Here is a 23,416-nt window from a genome sequence, read left to right on the forward strand (position 1 = left end):
TCAGGCTGTGACCTGGCTTTAAAGGATTACATTTGCTTTTGGATTTAGTGTAGGTTGTGGGAGACTGTGTGAGTGCGTGTATCACCTGTAGAAAGCGGATGAGGTAGCAGAGCACCAGTTTGTTGATGTGTGGCAGACCCAGCACCACATTGACAGCTGCCTCTGGGTTGTCATAGTGATTAATACACTCCTCATAAAACTCATGAGGGATCAGTGGCTCCTCCAGTTCCCGGTACCAGAGCTTCAGCAGAGACGCTGGGGACACGGAGACAAAGACAGGGTGAGCTCATGAGAGCATTATTTTGTTCTGCTCTGACTGCATGTGCATCATCTTGTTTGTGCTACAGTTAGTTTGTGCAAGACTGAGTGAGTGAGTTTAATCTCCTCACGTCCACGACACTAACTTCCTGTACATGACAGAATTCATTTGTGTTAAGCAGCATTCTCCAACAGTGTGTGTGTGTGTGTGCGTGCGTGCATGCGTGCGTGCGTGTGTGTGCGTGTGTGCGTGCATGTGCGTGTGTGTGCGTTAACCTGGGATGTGTGGGTCTTCAAGTCCTGTGGGGATTTTCCACTGATCCACTTGCAGCTTGAGGGCATTGACTTCATCTATGTCCCCTGGTACCCTGCAGGTCAAAGGTCACAGGCTGGTTACACTGGCCCTAGTTTTTCCAGTCTCACTCTCATCTTTATTTCTTTGTGCCCTGGTTTCTACATTGTTGTTGTGTATAAACATAAAATCCTGCTGGACAGCTGGATGGCAAAGGTTAAAACTGAGAGAACTGAAGCTGAGTGGTTCAGTTCTAATCAATATTTTTATCATAATGTGGCAAAGTGAAACGTGTCCCTTATAGTGATAAACCTAGAGAGAATTATCACTTGAATCTGAAGCTCTTTATAGTGAGTTTCAGCTCATTCTTTAGCCGTCGCACCCACAACTATTCTGTTTTGGTTCACTCTCACTGCCAAGTGTTCTGCTGTACATCAGTGCATGGAGCACTGGATGCACCAATCAAACATTGGACAGTTAGTTAACAGAACAGCCTTACAAGCCGTGGGCTGACAGGAGTCATCATTGTTTTAGCTGTTGTCTGACTGGTTTTTGTCTTCCACATCATGTTTCCTTTATATTGCTTGTGTGTGGCTACAAAATTTGAATGGCACAGGAAAGGCAGACAACACCAAACACAACAAAAACTACAATACAGATAGCATGAATGCAGATGACCATTTCTTCTAATGACACAATGTACAGCCACAGTAATAATCAGACCAGCACTCCCTCTCTGTAATCACAACTGCATGGACAAAACCGTTAATATGCTTCCAAGATAGTATGTGATCAAAAAGAAATTACATTAAAACTAAACTTCTTCTTATTCCATGCTTGCACACTGCTGGACAATATGACAGAGCCAGCAGAACTCTACCGTGAGGAAAATGAAGAGAGATTTATTAGTGGATTTACTAGTTTGGATCAGAGGTGAGCATTCCTCACATTCATGATAGTCATTAATTAAAGCTTCAACAGCAGAATACGTTTTGATGCCACCTGTGAAAAAAACAGAAAACACTCCACCTCCTTCATATCATTACTTTCCACCATTATTTTCCCGTGTGCTCCCTTCTCTCACTCACCTGAAGATGCCTTCTGTCTGGTCTCCATTGAGACCCAGAACCTCTTCAGAAAGGCGAGTCTGCACCCAGGGCAGCTGGCTGTCTGGATACCGCTCCTTCTGGAGTGCCATCACTTCTTCCAAAGAGGAGCCGAACATGGAGGGACTGAAGATGGCATTCCTGGCATGCTGGATCTCCTCCAGACAGGGCTTCTGCAGACCCTGGAGAGACACACACATCACACACACACAATTGTATTTCCATTTGTCTTACATGGACTTACATTCATTTCCTAATCATAACCACTACTTGCCTAACCCTGATCCTAGTCAAAACCTTAACCTGAACTCAAGTCTTCACCCTGAAATATAATGAGTTACGTTATGTGGACCTTCCATAAGGAAGGCCAGTCCCCACAATGTGACTCTGTAAACAGATTTATGTCCCCACATCATGAGTAACACATGGCCAGACACACACACACAACACACACACACACACACACACACACACACACACACACACACACACACACACACACACACACACACACACACACACACACACACACACACACACAACTGAGTTAATATTAGTACAGCTTCAGTACTTGAAAGGTGTGGGCCAGAAATCAGTGGGAGGAGACAACACTTAAATGTTCTGCTGTCAGTGTGAAAGGCATTGGTCCAGCCACAGGACACACAGCTCATTAATGCGCTGTTAGCAGGTTACTACCAGACAAGCACCTCGGAGTCCTCCGAAAACTGCCGCCTGTCAGCACACTTATATAAACAAACACGCAAAAATACACGTACACTCACATGTGACATGTAATGCCAAAACTATGGACATTAATGCATCATGTGCAACAGGCTCCACTCTTCTGGTTTCAGGCTTTCCACCACATGTTGGGAGCTGGCTGCTTTAATTCAACAACAAAAGCATTAGGAAGGTGGTGAGTAGGGCTGGGCGATATGGCTGAAAAATGAAAGTGCTGAAAGTGTTTTATATTGGTCGATATCAATAATTATTGATATTTTTTATGACCTATTTAAAATAAGGACCAGGAGAAAAATACATTAAATTTAAACATTTTTATTTTAAATTTAACCTTCCTCTGATTATAATCCCCTCAGCTATCAAGGCAGAAAGGAAATGTCAACACAACCTTGGAAAACACTCAAATAATAAATGTAAAAAAAGTGTAAAAATGTAAACAGAGAGAAACCTGAGAACTTTTTTTCTGCAGGTTTTGTGCAGAAAGTTCACAAGCTGATTCACCTTCTGCTGAATAAAATGTTTTCAGATATGTGCAGTGTTTTGGAAACATAGCAGAAACTGAGGTAGACTTGACATCTGTAACAAACAAACAAACAAACATGATAGACAGCACAGTAACACTGACTGAACTATAAAACCAGCCTAGACACATGAACAACTTTAGTCACTCGTATTACTCTAAACATACATGAACTATTCAATTATATTTTTATTGCAAGTGTGTTAAAAAAAAAAAAGGATGTGTAAGAGATGTTTATAACCTGACTTCTCCTCAGTGCTCAGTGAAGCATGTCTTTAGCTATATGATATGCCGCTGCCTCCGTTATGTCTTTGTGTCTTTTAGATGATTTGTCATCAGGCACTGAAGCAGATACCTCTGCATGGTGGTCTGCTGCTTGTGCGGTGGTGCTGCGGTTGGCAGACGTTGGCGAATACAGCTGCGCTCCAAAGCGTGAGCGTGGCTAAGGAGATTAAACAAGTTTGTGGTGTCACCGGTCTTGGTGGGGACGACAGTCTTGCATAAGTTACAGACCACATTGGTCTGACTACGGTCCGACATATAAAATCCAAAAAACTCCATACTGGCGAGCTGACTTTCTCTGTTTTATCGACAATTTCTTTGCTCGCTGCAGGACTCACTTTCTATTTCTCATCTCACTCCTCGCGAAGCATCAGACACGAGACAACAAGATGGCGCAACCGAACTTGATAATGTTACATGATTGGCGTGTTAGCGTGTCTCTCTCATTGATCAGCGATTACTCCCTACGTTGCTCGGTTACCTGAGAGCGAGTGCCTTTGTTCATGCAACCAACCTTGCTTAGCAACTTCAGGTTTCTTCCGACGAAGAAAAAATATCGAGTATGTTTTATCGAACGCATTTTTTATTGATATTGATGACGTGTCTATTGTGAGACATATTGCTATCGTTTTATCGCCCAGCCCTAGTGGTGAGGCCTAAAATATCAGCACTGTGTAGCCCAGCAGCTCTGACCTGGCTCTGTCATAAGCTAGAACAGATACCTGAAGGTGTGACTCTTTCCAATTTGTTTGGAGTGTCTCCAAAAGTCCAAATTTGCAAAATGATTTCATGTCCATGTGCTTCATTTTCAGCAACTACGCCAATATTTCCAAAGGTTGCTTACAGGTTGTAGACCATGACACACAGCAAAAATACTCAAGAGAGAGAACTGGAACAAGATCTGTGTTCCATTATCCTCCTCACTGCATGGGGAGACTGCAAAAGTGTAAATAGGAAATGTGTATTTGCATGTTTCAACACAGTCACATTTCAAACAAGTCAGGAACAATGGATATATGTGCACATCAGCAGTTTGAAGTTCAGTATCTTGTCAACACCTTGACATGGAGGCTGGAGGAGCCAGGGATCGAGCCCGTGACCTTCTGATTGGTGGACAACCTGCTCTACCTGAGCCAAAGCTGCCCCTACTTTTAAAGGAGAATTCTGATGATATTCTATATTTCTCAAACCAGATTTCGATGTTCAGTAGGAACCAATGGACCTGAACTACAGACAGTGTAGAGAAATAAAGTCATAATTTAATGAAGTCATAAAGTGTTGAAAAACAGACTTCACACATTGTTGCTTTTGCTCTTTTCATCGGATTTCTTGACAACAAGATTTAGAATATTAACAGGAAAATGCAATTTGCTGTTTGATGTGAGCAGAACTGACAACATGAAGACAGACAGACAGAGACAAAGCTGCTTACCTTCTTGGCTCCGGTAAGAGCAGCTTTTGTCAGCTTCCTGTAGCAATATTTAGCATAGCTGCTAATGGCCACTCCTGGAACAACAGAGAAAAAACATTACACCATTTTTCTTATTTTGCATTATATTGCATACATATACTGGTTCAATAGAAAGAATTTCATTCAGTTCAAGAAGCTGGAATTTGTGAATAAAGGACAAGAGGTGAAGCTGCCTGCACACTTCAGCAGAGGATCAGAGGAACAGAGTCAATGCAGGGGTAGAGCAAGAGGGGTAGCTGGGGTAGCATTGACTGGCCACCTAATCCAGATTTATTTCATCAAATATATACATACATACATACATACATACATACATACATACATACATACATACACACACACACACACACACACACACATATATATGTGTGTGTGTGTGTGTGTGTGTGTGTGTGTGTGTGTGTCTATATATATATATATATATATATATATATGTGTGTGTGTGTGTCTATATGTATGTATGTATGTATGTATGTATGTATGTGTGTGTGTGTGTGTGTGTGTGTGTGTCTATATATATATATATATATATATATATATATATATATATATATATATATATATATATATATATATATATATATATATATATATATATATATATATATATATATATATATATATATAGACACACACACACACACACACATATATATATATATATATATGGGAGATTTGCCGTAATTGTGTAAATAAGAATAAATACAGTTTCTTGAGTGCTTGAAAGTTAATTCCTGAACTTGGGAATAGTACTGACAAAATAATCTTAAGGTCAATTTTTTATCATTTAAAAATAAAACAGACATATTGTTAAAACTTCAGTATTTCGGAACAAATGTAAACTGTTTGTATAAAGAGGGAAGCAAAGTCTGATTTTGGACTCATTCTGCACCAAAACTGGTCCAGCTGATCAGAGTATTCTGTTATTCATTCTGTCCACCTGTGGGGGGAAGCAGAGCACCATCCATCCATCCATTTTCTATACCGCCTATCCCTTTCAGGGTTGCGGGGGGGCTGGAGCCTATCCCAGCTGTCAATGGGCGAGAGGCGGGGTACACCCTGGACCAGTCGCCAGTCGATTGCAGGGCGACACACAAGACAAACAACCATTCACAATCACACTCATACTCACACCTAGGGGCAATTTTAGAGTCACCAATTAACCTAATGAGCATGTTTTTGGTCTGTGGGAGGAAGCCGAAGTGCCCGGAGAGAACCCACGCATGCACAGGAAGAACCTGCAAACTACACACAGAAGGGCCCCTGTCCGGGGATCGAATCGGCAGCCTTCTTGCTGTGAGGCATGCGCACTACCTGTTGCGCCACCGTGCTGCCCAGCAGAGCAACAGTACAGTGCTTTACTCTGCCTAATTGTGACACGTTTAAACTGCACTGTTGATGTCTTTTCACTGTGTCTCCTGCTCACGGGCAGTAGTTGTGGGATGGTATTTTGTTACTGACATGTTGTTTGTCAATACAGGTCTTTCTACAGCTACTGATGTTGTGCAAATTTGGGTTTGCAGATTAATGATTTTCTGTTTGAAATAAGAGTAGTAACTTGTCTGAAGACATTTGTTGGATTGTGTATCTGTATCATTTTTCATCCTATCTGTCTTTTATCCTGGAGTTTCACAAAGACTGTCCTCAGTGCAGGTCAGAGTCAACAAAATCATCATCAGGTTTATCCTCTAGTAGGCATGACCATCCACAACAACAACATAAGTTTTTGTGACAGTGTCATGGACCAAACTGCTGAACAAAGGGAAATTTTGGTTAGGAACCATCCTCTAGAGACCATTACTACATAAAATGAACTTCATAACAATGTGAGATAGTAGTTAACACAAAAGCAGTGGATGGTCAGACAGAGGTATTGAGATGACCACTGTCATTCAAAGCTACGTCTCCATAACCCTGTATCACTGGCAGTGAATGGCGTCTGTGTGTGCCTGTGTGTTGCTCCCTCACCCTTGGTGTCGTTGAGAGGGTCCATGTGTCGATAGATGTAGCCCTCTAGGTAGGTGTGAAAGCGGGGTGTGGGGGGAAAGAAGGCCAAACAGATGGCCATCAGCTCCCAGCCTCGCTCCAGGCTGTCATAGCGGAAATTTTCCGTAGTTTGACGACACAGCTGGATGTAGAGCTCATCACGCAGACCCTGGTTGCTCCACCCACGCACCACCACCTGACAGACACAGGCAGACAGGTGAGTTAAGCTGTATAGCATGAAAATTCATGACTGCAGTTGTTGATGAAACTTCACGATCATTTCAGAGGCTGTTGTTGGCCACCGGGGGACAGAAAAACATCTAAATAAGATGACAGACACACAGCCACCACTGTATTACCTACTTTGACAGCAGCCCTCATCAATATGTTCACACTAGCAATGGCTCAGATCATTATGTGAGGTGTTGCTCACAGTGACAAACCCACACAGAACTGTGGCGCTTTTTATCCTGTATCCTGAATGCACTGCAACTTAAAAAAACATGTGCAAATAGACAAAATACAAGCAAATTAAGAAAAATGCATGCACAGTGTTTACAAAACACACTGCAAATGCAGAAACGTGCTGCAAATATGCAACACAACAACAGAAGTGTTTCCAGAGGACACTGAAATGTTGGACACGATTTGTTCCCTATTCTGCCACCAGTGTCGACAGGCTATATCTCCAGGTATAGTTGACAGATGCCTAATATTGTAATGATTAAGTGATAATCTCAGCTTCAATGTTTAGAAAGTTACACATTGAACAGTATCATGTTTCTTAAGGGGGGATTTTTTACCTACTTCTATGTTGCCTCCCACCACCACCTCTCTGGGACCATGTGTAACATATAGAACTGATTTGTTTTGGAAAGACATCCAAGGTTGATGCTCTATGCTCTGTCACCAAGTCACGCAGTCATTGTTATTTTTCACGTATTGAATTACGAATGAAGCTGCTTTGACGACTGTGGACACAAGATGCCGCTGTGCAACCTGTGCATGTCAATTCAAAGAGTTCTTTTGTGTCCTCGTGGACTATTCATAGTGCATCAAGGAGAAGCGTCGAAACTCCCACACAAAACATATCAGTGAGACGACACCCTTCACTGGTGGATTGAATACAGGAAACCTTGTGCATTTGGTCACTCCAACAGTCATTCATAACAAGCTCCACTCTGCCATCACTCATGCACCTGATTATTAATGCTGGTTTTTTTTTCCTTGCTTAAAATTTACTTTAATCTTCAAGTTCAAAAACACTTTAGGAAAGTGCATGCTACAGATCAGACTGCACATATGCACAGTGTATAAACAGTACAAAACAAAATACCAGAAAAGCGATGAACAGGTGATGCTTCAGGTGAGACTTCACTTCAATAACTGCAGGAGTCACAAACCACGGAAACAACAAGTGTGTCCAAGCTGTGCTTTCTAGTGTGCTGTGAAAACACTTAATTTGTTCTTTTTGTATTTGTTTGTTTTGTGCATTGTGTTTTCTTAGGTTGTAGTGCATTGAGCTCTTTCAGCCACCATGTTTAAGTTTTATTGCCCACAACTTAACTGTTTTCATTCTCATCAACCTGTTTTCCAGCTGCAGCAGTCAGCTGTTTTAAGTGAAAAAATAAAAACCCTGATTATCCTACTATATGCTGTGTGCTACAGCAAACAAACGCACACAAAGTTAGTCACTAGCTGGTCAACATAGTTGAGCATTTAGCAGCTAAAGAGCCAGATATTTTTGGTACAGACCAAAAGTGAGTGAAATTTGGACCTACATTCATCAGGTGTACACAAACATCACTCCAGATGAATGACAATGTTGCTCTGCATCTGCTGGATGCGTAAGTAGGCAAGTGTCTGCTAACACATTCACCATATCAACTGATGAGGTGATAATGTGTCAACACTGTGCACACTGTGAACAAGGACACAGCTTCACAGCGTGAAGCCTCCTGCGCACTTCAGCAGTCTTGCAGAGAGGAGTCAGGTTATCCCTCACACACTGGATTACACTTCTGTACAGATTCCAAATGATTTCTTAATGATGGTGTTGCGACCATGAAACTTTGGAGTCCTAATGCCTGAAAATGAAGAGTCATGTTCGGACCAAGGACATCATGGAAAAGTAAAATCACTACCAACAGATCAAGGTGAGACATGAAGGAGTTAGTTAAAGTAATGGCTCAGGCTGTCCACAGACCTCCAGAGCCACAAAGAGGGGGTCAGCCTTGGAGCGACGGTCTCCCATGTAGGTCTGGATGAGCTTAAAGATGTCCACTGCTTCCCTCTTCACAGTGCGGTCTGAGGTCACAATCATGGGCTTCTTGATGGGCTCACTGCTCCAGGCCAACATGTTGGCAATGGACACCTTTCTTCTAAACAGACCCTGAGTAAATAAATAAAGTAAGGAGAGAAACACAAGAGGAACAGAGACGGTTAGAAGAGAGGCACCTGCCATTTCATCTCCCTCCAAACACTGCTTGGATTTCCTCATGGTAATAAATGGAATCCAAAACACAGACTTAAGCAGAATAACCAGAAACTTCTGAAAATGCATAAACATTTGATTCTGATGGAAAATACTGTGCATACATGTGTAGAATTTAGGTTAATCAAGAAAATTCTAGTTACAAAATGCATTTGTTAGAATTCTCAAAGTGTAACAAATAATAAAAGCTCATTAATTCAATTCAATTCAATTCAATTTTATTTGTATAGCGCCAAATCACAACAGAAGTTGTCTCAGGACACTTTCCATTTAGAGCTGGTACAGGCAGAGCTCTTTTATCTACAGAGAACCAACAATTCCCCCATGAGCAAGCACTTGGCGACAGTGGCGAGGAAAAACTTCCTTTTAACAGGCAGAAACCTCGGGCAGAACCAGACTCTGGGTGGGCGGCCATCTGCCTCGACCGGTTGGGTGAGCCGGAACAGTATTACAGAACAGTAATACAAGTAATCAGTGAACTCTTCGAGGGGTATGGTAAAACTGCAGGGACTATGGACCTATAGCCAATAAATAACACAGGCAAAAAACAAAATTTCACGCACTTCACACACCTCAGCTCTTTTTGCTTGTATGGACCAGGATGATTGTGATGCAGATTCACAGCAAAGTACAAAGATGGCTTCACACCTGGCCTCACTCAAAAAGTGGGCAGAGCGCTTCTCAAGTTTGTGTGTGTGTGTGTGTGTGTGTGTGTGTGTGTGTGTGTGTGTGTGTGTGTGTGTGTGTGTGTGTGTATACACACACACAAACTTGTGAAGCACTCTCACACACACACACACACACACACACATATATATATATATATATGAAACTATAGAGCATGGATAACTTATACTCCTTGATATCCTGCAGCATAGGATGTATTCACATCTCAGATTATGCTCATGTCATGGTCGGCAATCCCCTTTAACAAATGTAATAGGATCCCAAAATGTAGAATGAATTCAAGCCCTTTACTGGATACTGACTTCAGAGAATTGTTAAGAGCCCAAATTACCCTCTTTAAAGAAACCAGTTTACCCGCAGCCCCTTCAGTGGCTTCAATGGAAGCCATGAAAGCTTTCCTTAGAGGACATATCTCCAACATGCCCCTTTAAGAAAAAAAAAACAAAAAAAACAAACTGAATTAGAAAAGCAGCAGAGAACACAAAATCCAACACCTTCCAATGTACCCTCCCTAACCTGTCTCAATAGGATTTTCACTCTATCCTCAGTGAGAAAGCTGATTTTGCCCTACAGAGAAGGGGGGGCAAAGCAAGTAGAATGCTGGCTACATACATAGATAAAACAGAGGGATACTATTAGTACCATACCAGTGACGAGAGATCAGGGGAGCCTGTTAACCAGTTCTATAGACAGCAATGCAGAATTTAGACATTTTCATTCAGACCTATATACCACTGAATTAAGGTAAACAGTGAAGATACCAGATCCTTCCTTAGCAGCCTGAACCTCTGAGGAACATCACATCTCATTAAAGCAACAAGAACTTTTCTAGACATTCCAATACATACAATCAAACACAAGCATTTGTCTGACCCTTTATCAGTTCAGCCACTGAATGATCAGTGTGGGTGAGGGAGTGACATGAGCACGAACTGTAAAGACAACAAAACTTTTGTCTTACTCATAGCTGATAAATGCAATTCATCCATGTGTTTTTGTTGCTGTTAGCTAACACAAGTTTAACTGCCAGTGTTGTAACTAAATTAAGTTAAACTAAGTTATTCTTCTTCTGGTTTTTTTTTTGTAAGTTACCAAACAGCTTCAGGTGCACTATCACCTCCTTCTGGGCCTGATTTACATGCAGCCTGAACCAAGACACATTGCAATCACATTTGAGATAGGGTCCACAGAGAAGCCATATGTGGCTAAGTGTACAGCATATGTTTCGAAATGGCCGAAGTTACATTTTTGACATCTTTTACATCTTTGAGAAGAGTGAAAGATGGAGCGGTCACTCTGCTTGCCTATGATTTTGAGTTCATCACCCCTTCAGTGTGCCAGCAGCTGAGGTGGACAATGCTGGACAAAGTAAGGGCACTGCCAAGGTAATTATAATATTGCTGTATATAGCAAGAAAGAATAAACTTTGGAGAAATTAGCTATTTTACATGACAGTATGAAGGGGTTCATCAAGGTATGGCAACCAGTCATTAACACACTGAGTCCCTCTGGGCTTGACGTCCTTCTCCTAATTAACAAACTATGGCTATAGTATATTTATGGTAGCAGGGTAGGAGTATGTAAATGCCTAATTGGTATGTAATGGTATTTTACTTGTACATGCCACACAATTGCTGTTAAAGATGTTGTTTTTCAATGTCAAGAATGAGTTCTCGAGCTCTACTTGTGTATTATTTTTTCAGTAGCTAAACCTGATTAGTGATCAGCTGATTGAACAGGGCTTTGCAGTGGCCCCCCATGTAAGAGATCAACAGTAGCATTTTAAGCAGTGTTTAACAGACTGTTCTTACATCTGACATTACATATAAAAGTTGGCAAATAAATGGTATATGACATATGAGCTAAATGGTGAAACTCGATGAAGTGAAATGACATGAACATGTCTTTCACCGCAGTACACTTACACACAAGACTAAACTATTTTAAGAAACTAAACTATTTTAAGACCAACATTGTTCCACAAAAATAATAAAGACAGCAATACCAACAAAATCAAATGGAACCACAAATGGAACGAGGCAGGTACACTGTGATGTGGATGATGTCATGCAAATTCATTCAAAGTGAGATACACAACAGTACCTGTGTGTGTTTGTTGAAGTGCTTGGATGCCCAGTTCTCGATGTCGGTCTCTGAGGAGGGCTTTCTCAGGGTGAATTCTGGGAAAATGCCACAGCTGGCGCTTGGCATCATATTCCTGGCATTTCTACTGGCCTCAAACTGGGCACAAGCTCCAAGGTCCTCTGACTAACAGGTGAGGAAACAGAGAGAGGAGGAAAGACAGAGAGGGAGAAAGGAAACAGGAAATGTCATTCATCTACTGCTGTAGAACATTTAGAATATCTGGAGAGCTGAAAGTTTCTTTGGTAATCAGAGGGAGTTGACTGGGATTAATACTGACGTGTTAATACGTCAGTATTCACAAGGTTATTTCAGTGTAACAAAGAGTCCATTTATTCCTCAGTACCATGATTGAAATAGCACTTGAAAGTAACAGCTGTGGATCACCAAAAAAATAATGCAAGAAAAGTTATTCAAAGACGGCCATGGACATCACAGCTACAAGAGCCTTTGATGGCATCGTCCTCCTTGCAGCGACTGCAAAATAAATACTGCATGGGAGAAAGTAGGCTAAACAATGTTTACCATGGAGACTGTGAATCACTTTTGGTAGCATTTGAGTGGAGACTTCTGCAGATGTCAACTGATTTTGTATATTTTAAAAAATATAGAGAGACAGACTTCTGAATTGACCATAGGTTGCAGTGAGGTAATCACGGCTAAATGCTCTGTTCTGTTCCCTTAGGGGTCTTTGCGGCTGCTCTCCCTGCTATGGCTGTTCCATGTAGGCAAATCGAGGAGCAGAGAGGGGCTCTCTTGGCTTCAGGCTTTTGAAAAGGCAGGGAGGTCCCAGAACTGAGTCATACCACCAAATGGTCGAGGCAGATAGCCGCCCACCCAGAGTCTGGTTCTGCCTGAGGTTTCTGCCTGTTAAAAGGAAGTTTTTCCTCGCCGCTGTCGCCAAGTGCTTGCTCATGAGGGAACTGTTGGGTCTCTGTAGATAAAAGAGCTCGGCCTGTACCAGCTCTGTATGGAAAGTGTCCTGAGACAACTTTTGTTGTGATTTGGCGCTACACAAATAAAATTGAATTGAATTGAATTGAATTGAAATGTAATGTATGCTATATTCATGTATGCTGTATTAAAAAATATACTTAGACTATAGTGGTCCTGACTGATTTTTTTTTTTTTTCATTTCCAGGTGATTGTAAACTAATGAAAATATAGCTGCGAATATTATGTTACAATTTTGCTGATTGCTCAAAATTTCTATGAGGAGTAGCTAAAAAACTGATTTAGACAAAACTCAGAATGTCAGAAAATCTTCTGATCCTCCAGGGGGCATGGCTTAGAGAGATAGATTTGTCTGAACCCACAGAATCCAGGAAAAAAGTGTTTTGTTTCTGAGACTTATGGTCCAAATGTTACAAGCCAAAATGGAAAGTTTGTTGTTATAGTGCCACTATCTACTTATCGACAATAAGTTTTTTTGTGTGAATAGACCCAGATACTTTTAGGGCAAAAAAAGAGGAGGAGTTACAGCTGCTTCTCAGCAGTGGGATATAAAGATTAACCATGTCGGTGATGAAACCAACCAAACAGTTTTGGTGCATAAACACAACCAAAGTTCAATCATTTCCCATTGTTAACCATGTGTTTATTTTTGTTCTCAGCATGACTTATTTTGAAAGTCTAACTGGATGCTGCTAACTGGCTGATGTATATTTATTACTGCTAACTTGACAGCATTAACTTGACAATAACGGGCCTTAAAAAGTAACGCCAAAGGGTGAGCAAGTGTCCTTATGTGAGTTTGGGAGTGAGGATATGTTGCCAATATACAGTTGAGGCCAAAATTATTAGCCCCCCAGGAATTATGGATCATTTTCCTAAAATTCTTCCCAATGTTTGCAGCTCTGATAAAAGTTGATATAATCAAACATTCACCAATGCCATTTAGTAGCTTTTGGTACATTTTAGAATATAAAATACATTTTTAGGCTTGCTTTATATCAAATGGTCAAAAAGCCCCCATGATGGGGTGGTCAATAATATTACTCCCCCATGTGAAAATTTGCTTTCAAAACACATCTAATTAACCAATCAGCTTTCAAACCACACCTGTGTAGTCAATTGGCTTCCTAACAACACCTGAGCATTCAATCTGCATTAAAGGACTCCAAGGAGCAGGGCACTTAAACACATTATTGAAAGGGACTACATTTACTCATCATGCCAAAGACAAAGGAAATCAGTCATGAGCTCAGAAAGAAGATAGTGGAGGCTCATGATAAAGGGGAAGGCTATACTACCATTTCCAAGCGTGTCACAGTGTCTAGAACCGCTGTATGTTGCATCATTGCCAAATACAAGGAGACAAATTCCGTAAGAAACAAATCCGGGCGTGGTCGTAAGCACAAGATTTCAAGAACTCTAGAGAGGAAAATAGTCAGAGATGTCAGCAAGAAGCCCCAGACAGCTCCCAAGTTGATTGTTGCTGACCTGGCCTCTTCTGGAGTTGATGTTTCAAGGAACACAGTTGTGTGGGCTCTCCATCATGGTGGGCTTCTGGGCCATCGACCAAGAAGAACTCCTGCACTCAAAGAGCGGCACATCAAAGCCAGACTGAGGTTTGCCCATGAACATTTGAAAGGTAAAGATGAGTTTTGGAAGTCTGTACTTTGGTCTGATGAGACTAAACTGGAACTGTTTGGGCACATGGATATTGCTTATGTTTGGCAAAGAAAGGGAGAGGCCTTCGACCCTAAGAACACAGTTCCCACAGTTAAACATAGTGATGGGAGCATCATGCTGTGGGGCTGTTTTGCAGCCTCAGGCAGAGGGAGCCTTGTTCGGGTGCAGGGCATCATGAAAAAAGAAAATTATGTTGAAATTTTGAGGGATAACAGTAGCATGTTGCTTGTAGTCTAGCCTTAGGTCGTCGCTGGGTCCTCCAACAGGACGATGACCCAGAGCATACATCGAAATTGGTCCAACAGTTTCTGAAGGATACCAAAACCAATGTCCTAGAGTGGCCTGCACAGAGCCCAGACCTCAATCCTATTGAGAATCTGTGGTGGGTGCTCAAAGTGAATGTCCATGCTTGGAAAGCACACAATTTGGACCAGCTGGAGCAATTTGCAATAGACGAATGGGCCAAAATCCCTCAGGAGACCTATGCCAACCTAGTAAAGAACTTCTCTAAGAGGTTGTTGTCAGTTGTGGCTCAGAAAGGGTACACTATTGACTATTAATGGCCAGGGGGCTAATAATTTTGGATGTCTCATTTTTGCCCTTTCTTATTTCAACTCAGTGTATCAATAAAATATCCTAATCAAACTTAGTGGACATTTTGTCTTTATTTTGGAAACAAATACACTCTAAACACTTGTTGTTAATGATCATTTCCATGGAGAAATCAAGAGTTTTGTCTAATTTCATAAGGGGGCTAATCATTTCGGCCTCAACTGTACACCCGTGTATCACAGTTTTAACCTTTGTTAGCCTTTGTTCAAGTCTTAGTTTTTACTTAGCATTAAATGCTTTAAAATCAACTAATGTTTTCAACTCTGATGGCAGGGAATTCCAAATCTGTGGGCCTTTAACTGAAGATGAGGACTGGCGGAATGCTGTTTTGGATTTTGCTGATTTGCAGTCTCCACAAACTACTCCCCTCATAGTGGCTCCTTTACTGTTATATTTTAAGATCATTTCACTGACTAGTTCTGGGGCAAGGCCATTCAAATACTTAAAAGTCAAAAGAAATTTATAAAATTGTTGAACCTTTGTTGAAGTTTAAGCCTAAAAAATGATCCCTTTTTTTGTGTTCTCAGAATGGAACCTAGTTATATGCAAATTTTGCAGTTTCAAAGGGGTCATGTCATAATATTCATTTTTACATACTGCACAGTCAGGATATACTTTAAATCAGCTGAGAGTTTGTTTGGAAAAGATAGCTTTTGTTTACTTAGAAGTATCTCATGATTCATAGCATCAAATGCTTTTACATTTGATGCTATGAAACATATCATATGTGTTACATATGCTGCTGTGAATATCAGCATACTTTTGTATAAAATCAGTGTCTAACTCAAATATATCTTTCACCTTACAATTATTACATGAGGACACACATCTACAGCTACATCTATCATATCAGAATTCTGTCATTTTTTTCATTAACACTGGACATTTATTTAGTGAGAATTTGTAGCACCTTTTTCCATTAAACATTTTTGATGTAATAGAAATTTCTTTTGGTAGTTCTGTCCATCATTTTTATCTGTTATAATATGATTTTCCTCATCAAAGTAATTGGAACATGGATTTGGGAATATGGTGACATCACTACAACAAAGTTGGGGCCAGAAACATGAATAGTCAGATAGTCAGATGCTTTTAAACTGTCAGAAATTACAATTCAAGTTGTCATAAACTGGAATTATCTTAAATACGGACACAGAGTCCCAGCATGCCGCAGTACCTGTGAGGGGTGGAGGTAAGGCTCAGGGGAGGCCAGGTTGGTCTGCACAGAGAGGCTTTTCTCCAATAGGGCCTGGGGGAAGCCAAGCCGATCAAAGTTGCTGCGTTTCCAGTGGTGACCGTCGCTCTGTGCCAGTGCCTCATCCTCACTGAATGCCCTCACCACTGGTCCTGGTAATGGCAGAGGCACTGCCCCGTCACTCTCATAGCCATCTTTGGAGCCACTGCCCTGGGCCACTCCCCCTCCCTGGCCTGAGTCCCAACTGCTCCTCTGTTTCATCACCTGCTGGGCCTCCCACGCCAGTCTGGCCTGGGCCAGCATCGCCTCAGATGCTGTGCCTGCCAGCTCTCCCTCCAGCCTCCCGCAGCGTGCCAGCTCCTGGGGGAGGGATGGCTTGCGGCTCTTGCGTTTACGGTTACCTCCGGGAGAGAAAGCCCCAGGACCACCTGTAGAGGATGAGGAAAGGGAATGGGTCTGGCTGGACGTCCAGGATATGGAGTCCTCATAAAGCAACCTCTGGTCTCCTTCTCCACCCTCCCCACTGTAGTCCAGCAGTAGGCGGGGGTCCCTGATCAAAGACTGGCTATGCTGCAGAGTATAGGACCCCCCATATGAGCCACCATATCCCCCTGTGGTGCCATAACGAAGCAAGCGGTCGGCAGTCTTGAAGCGAGGGCTGGATGAGGATTGCTCTACGTACACCAGCTGCTTGACGTACTCCTTCCCCACAGGACTGTACTCCAGACTCTGGGTCTTTTCTGGACATTTCTGCCTAGTCAGAACCAGCTGGCCGTAGGGCGACTGGCCCTGCTTGGGTGAGTGATAGAGGGGGGCTGAAGACTTGCGTGCAGGTGACTTGCCGGTGCCATAAAGGGAGGAGGAGTCAGAGAGGTGCATATCAGTGGGAGGCTCCTCATAGATGGGAGGGGGCTGATACTCTGAAGGTGGCTCCTCGTACAGTGGGGGTTCATACGCATAGCGGGGCGAGGGAGGCTGGGAATCAGCTGAGGAGCGGCGGTGGGTGGTTGTGCTGCCCAACTCAGCCCTCTTTAGGAAGGGAGACTGACGGCGGTCAGCGTAGATAATGGGGGAACCGTCCGGTTCTGAAGGCGGGTTTCCTCCAGAGGAACGGCGGGTTCGTGAGGTTGTGCCCCCTCCACATGGAGGACCAGGGGTGGGGGGGTCACAGGGGGAGAAACCATTTCCCTGGTGGGCCAAGAAGCTCGGTTCTCTGTCTGTCACCTTGATCAGCATTCGCTCCTTTGTACCAGTGTTCCACCTGAAGGGAGAAGTTCTGAGAGAAGAGATAAGATAAGAAGAGGGGGGAAGAGGACAGAGGAGAAGACAAGAGAGGAGAAATGGAAGGGAAGAAAGGTTGAATTAGGGGTCGGGGGCAGAGTGATAAAGAGCTATCTGTCACATTCACTCTACAGGGCTTGGTAATAATTTGAAGAAGCTGTATTTCCTATATGTTCTTGTTCCACCTCATATCCTTGGTGCCAACTGTAATAATCATCTAGATTGCTTAACTTTTTGCCAGAATATCTTGCTGTTCTATTCTGGTTATGTTGAACAGTCTAATAGCAATATGGCAGTTAAACTGCATTGAAAGTGCAAGGCTCTGCAATGGTGATACTGGTCAGCTGATGAAATATGTTCAAGCAAGTTGACTTTGAGTAATAGATTTAAACTCACAATCCAACAACCACACATGCTTTACACAGTGATTTGTCAGGTGTGACGAGGTGTGAAATTACATGGGGTCTGAATTTCTCTCTCAAGCTCTATTTTTCATTTTTAATCAGTCTCACATTTATGTGAACAACTGAGTGCAAAACAATGAATGTTTATGAGGAGACTGTGTGAAAGTCTGTTCTGTTAATATGGGGCTAGAACAGTGAATGTAGGTTATTACAATGAAAAAAATTGAACACAGTTGGAAAAAGTCATGTTGGCACTGAAGGAAGTACTGGTCTGGATTTTGATGCTTGTCATGCAGTTACATTATGGATGCTTGGAGCAGCCTAAAAGCATCTTTTATTTACCACTATGACTATGAATTTCACAAGTTCATCTGGAACTCCCAAACTGCAAATAGGTCTATTTCTCTCTGCCTAACATTAGCTATGATAGCTGACATTAATTAATGTTAGCTCTAATAGCTGACATTAGCTATGATAGCCAACATTAGCTAAGGTTAGTGCTTGTTCCAGCAGACCTCAGCCAGACTACCATAATGTTAGTTAAAAAACTTAAACCCAGCTCAGTTCTACGCGTTTCAGATGAACTAGTGGAAACCAATGCTGTATGCTAGTTCTGAGCCCCAGGCTATGGAGTAGACCTTCGGGCCAGAGGAGTTACATTTTCTCATTAGTATGCAGATATGTAAATGACACTATTTTGTGTGACACACTAATTTTATTTTTCACTTTTCACTGGTTTCCACTTTCTGTAAGAGAAAACAGTGCCAACCCAACTGTTTCTAGGACAAGTGTTTCAAAGACGATGTTTCCATTTTCCAATTTAAAGTAACTGCTCTTGCTCCATACCTGAGCCCCATTTGTGCAATTGATTATGGTGAGACAAAAAAGTCACAGTTTTTCCAAAAACTCAATTTATAGTGAAAATGAACTTTTCATTTTCAAACTGAAAAATAACGTATAACTTTACACTAATTTGAAATTAAAAATTCTAACAGGACTTAATTTCAAATTCTGGAAATTGACTTCAATCAAAGAACATATTTTAAAACATGAAAATGTTAAATAAGTTCCAGTGTTATTTACAATCTGTTTTTAATCCATCATGGTTCACTAGAAGCAAAGTATTGCAGGAGGTTTTAGTGTGCCACAGATAAAATCCACCAAACAGCAGCCTCTGGCAACAACAGACCTTTACTTAATCATTCACATTCACTCAGATATTCCTCTCAGTGAGGGGGCCCTCACATTCTGTTTGTTTGTCAGACAACAAGTGGGGGGGGGGGAGTGGTGTGGGACGAAGAACAAAAGGTGAACTGGGCGAGAGGGAGTGAAGTGTGACATCGATTACAGCACTGGCCACTCTCTGTTTCCAAATGCTTCCGCACATTGATCCCCAGGGCCAGTGCTCAGTGGCAGAGTGAGTGTTTGTCTACTTGTGGATGTACTTGTGAATATGCATTTATTTGAGAGAGGGTAACAAAGAGGATAGGATAAACCATTACAGGGTTGCCCTGGCATCTATTACAACATGTTCTAGACTCTAACCCACTTTCTTTCTTCCTCACTTCATCCACCTCTCTGCTTTCCAGCTTCTCTTTCTCCATCATGTGTCTACCCATTCTCCCTTTTATCTGCCAGCCTTTTCTGTCTCCCAGTCCTAACTGCACAGTGACCATTTTTCTTTCTGTCTTTATTCTCAAATTATTCATGATCACTTGACCTTCAAATGAATTTAGATATTCATTGACTTTTCCAATATGTCTCCATCTGTCTCCCTCACTGTAGCATCAACCTGCTGATCCTTCATCTTCATCTCCTTTTTCTTCAACTAGAAACTGACATCTGTTGTTTGGTCAGCTGCCTCTAATTGAGATGTTTCACCAGGTACCAACAAATCTCACTCTGTATCTGATAGTGACCAGAAGTATATGAGTGTTGATTGTGCCTCTATTACAAATCAGCAGAGAGCACAACCACAGTCACTTATTTGTACATCAGGACTGGCCACATTTCTCTTTCATTTCTACCCATTTTATTTCAATTCTAAAAAGAAGCTGTGAGCTACTTTTATTCTCTTAATTCTTTCACAGGCAGCATACGTATGTGGAAGTATGTGGATGTAGCTCTGTTTTTGAAAAAGAAGCTGAGAATTTCCCAGTGCTGGTGAAATGTTTTCATTCCTATGGAAAACCATCCCATTTCCCATTACTGTCAAATACCTTGTGAGGACATACACTTTATCAGTCATGCTTTCAAAAAATAGTCTATCAAAAATGTATACCCTTTAAATATAGTAAAAATACAAGGATGTTCCTCTGCAAATTCAAATATACCATCTGTCAGAATACTAAGTATGTGGGGTTAATACATGTTTGGGCTCAAAAATGTGTGTGCATAAATTTCACAGTGCACACCAAATCACAGGTAAAACTGTCCACTTCTTATTGTTTGTTTAATTTTCTTTTGGCTTATGGCAACTGGTTAGAGATGTAGTCTTCAAACCTTAGAAGTGATATATTTGACTTTTCATGATTCTTAATTAAGGAAAAGAAAGGTTTGGATTGCCCCAGTCTTGGCAAGGCAATGAGAGAAAGGTGAGTTTGGGTGACCGGCAGTGTGACAGAAGATTGATCATAGTGTTTTTATTCGTTTACCAAGACACTGGACTAATTCCTGTCCCTGCCACTCACCTCTAGCTGACAGCTTTTGTTAATATAGCAACCTGTGATGATGGCTCAGACAATTCACCACATAAGGTGTAGACAAGTAGACTGAGAAATGATGACAATTGACCCTACTGCATCGATATTGTAATGTTATTAAATGGACAAGGATTTGATTGATCTAACAAATTATCAAATCTGACGGCAGAAGTTTGAAGAAGCAGCAAGTTATATCATTACTGCATGGCTTTAATCAGAACCCCTTGAATTTCAGAGCCCAACCAGGCTAGAGACAATTCAAGACAATTCAAGACGAAGAACCAACCAATACAAAACAGTGCCCGATCAATATTCTTCATGCTGTTGCAGTCCAGCATTAAGGTTTGATCAAATCAAATACTACTGATGCTATTGGCTGCATCACAGGTGGTGATGAGTCAGCCTACAGAGAGGAGGTGAGAGCACTGACGTCATGGTGCAGTGACAACAACCTCCTGCTCAATGTCAGCAAAACCAAGGAGATGATTGTGGACTCCAGGAGGCTTCAGGGAGGAGGACACGCCCCCATCCACATCGGTGTGGATGGCAGCAGTGGAGAGAGTCAGCAGCTTCAGGTTCCTGGGGATCAACATCAGCGAGGACCTCAGCTGGACTCGCCACACGGACAGCGCCTCTTCTTCCTGCAGCGTCTGAAGAGGTTTGACATGAACACTAGGATACTGTCAAACTTCTACAGATGCACCCTCAAGACTATCCTGGCTGGAAACATCACGGCCTGGTATGGCAGCTGCACCGCCCTGGAGCCCAAAGCACTGCAGAGGGTAGTAAAATCAGCCCAGCACATCAGCAGAGCAGAGCTGTCAGCCCTCCATGACATCTACAGCCAGCGCTGCGGCAGGAAGGCCAAGAGGATCCTCTCTGACCCCAGCCACCCCAGCCAGACTGTTTATGCTCCTGCTGTCCAGCAGGCAGTTCAGGAGCATCCGGACTAAAACCAGCAGGTTCAAGGACAGTTTTTACCCACAAGCCATTAGACTGTTGAACTGCCATACACACACACACACACACACACACACACACACACACACACACACACACACACACACACACACACGCACGCAAGCAAACACTTCTTCTCCAGTGTGTCGATATATTCCAACGCTTGATCAAGGTTTTTTTGTAGCTCATCAATGCGTCCCCTCTGTGAGCTTAATTGGGTGGTGTGGGTATGCATTTCTCCATTAAGCAACCCAAGTTTGTTATCGATTGCATCCACTCTCTTCGATAGAGACGACACGAGAGTGTTTGTCGCTGTTTGCAGTGCCAGGAGCTTATCAAGTTTACTATCCAACTTGCTGCGTTTGACGGCATTTCTGCAGTTTGGGATCTTGTGTACATGCACACCTGCGTCTTTGTTTGTCACACCTTACCGATGCCGTTCTGTTTTATCCCCCGTTGTTTAATTGGTAGGGATTTTGATTCACTGTGCTGTTTAATTAATGGCTCAACATTGTTTTTTAGATCAAAAAAGCCCTATGCGACCAGGAGCTCTTAACCTCTCCGACCTCTCATGTCAACACTGCTCAACACTGTGGAACACTGTCTGATATTCAATACACTTGTTGTTGTCCTGACGTGGTGGCACACCATAGGTGACCTCCTTGTAGTGTGATGAATAATTGGGAAAAACAAAGTCCGCTCTGTCAGATAAATGTGATTTTAAACCATGACAGAACAGTGTTAGTGAGAACATTGTAACTTGTTCCATGTAATAGAATGTGGTGATAAAAGCTGCACTGAGATATACCTGCAACAATATTGAAACTAAGTTTGAAGCAAGTAATACATTATTTTCCACTATTGTCAAAGTGGTTTCTGTGCTGTGACACTTTGTGATGCAGACTGACAAAGTTCATACAGGTTATTGGATGAAAGGTGATGTATGAGCTGTGCTTGTAGACCTACTCTTTATAATGATAGTAAAATTGTGAGAGTAATGGCTCCGAGGATGACACTGGTGATGATACTGCTGCGCCAACACAAAACTGCATGTGGCAGCTAAGCTAAATTGAGGTGGTTTCATTTAAAACATAAAACCACTGGGAAGCACAGTATGAAAGCCGTGAAGGGAAAAATGAAGGATGCGCCACTGAATTATGAGCAGCCACCACCAGAAATCATCCCTCCAGCTCCTCGCAATCAGTTTTCAAGGCCAGGTAAGCTGTGGCAACTCCACTGATTCACTGACTTGCAGTTTATGTATGAATACAATTACGTTAGTCTAGCCTGTCATAAATGTTTATTTCATGCTACAGTATATTCCATTTTGAAAATGCACTGAAAATTGTAACAGTCAGAGTCTGCAGCATCATTATTGTAATACTGAATAGCACCGCATGGTGGTGGTGCCTCCTTTTGCTGCACATGTAGAACCGTTTTAATTGTTCACCGATGTCTCACGCCCTCCGAGCACTCTCAAAGAGGAAACTCCATAACGAAGACTCGGTAATGAGCTGGTGCTGGTCGTGTCTTCTATGCTTTACAAACATGTATGTTTAGTGAACGAAGCGCCGTGGAGACCTGGCATCGTATGGTCGAAATTCCATATTGTGAAAATAAAACGGTTGAGTAAAATCCCAACTTCGACT

General features: G+C 42.1%; 1 protein-coding gene across 1 annotated transcript in view; it reads right to left on the minus strand.

Moving 5' to 3' along the window:
* arhgap39 (Rho GTPase activating protein 39) overlaps window positions 1–23,416 on the minus strand; it is a 136,343-nt gene that overhangs the window by 2,048 nt on the left and 110,879 nt on the right. Inside the window, exons 3-10 of the mRNA XM_070961034.1 lie at window positions 16,403–17,696; window positions 11,941–12,105; window positions 8,863–9,048; window positions 6,639–6,852; window positions 4,632–4,705; window positions 1,639–1,838; window positions 535–626; window positions 86–255 (exon numbers count right to left, since the gene is read on the minus strand). Of these exons, the coding sequence (XP_070817135.1) occupies window positions 86–255; window positions 535–626; window positions 1,639–1,838; window positions 4,632–4,705; window positions 6,639–6,852; window positions 8,863–9,048; window positions 11,941–12,105; window positions 16,403–17,696 (2,395 nt within the window). The remainder of the gene's footprint in view (window positions 1–85; window positions 256–534; window positions 627–1,638; window positions 1,839–4,631; window positions 4,706–6,638; window positions 6,853–8,862; window positions 9,049–11,940; window positions 12,106–16,402; window positions 17,697–23,416) is intronic.

The sequence above is a fragment of the Chaetodon trifascialis genome, chromosome 4 (genome assembly GCF_039877785.1).
Source record: "Chaetodon trifascialis isolate fChaTrf1 chromosome 4, fChaTrf1.hap1, whole genome shotgun sequence".
Taxonomy (NCBI): Eukaryota; Metazoa; Chordata; class Actinopteri; order Chaetodontiformes; family Chaetodontidae; genus Chaetodon; species Chaetodon trifascialis.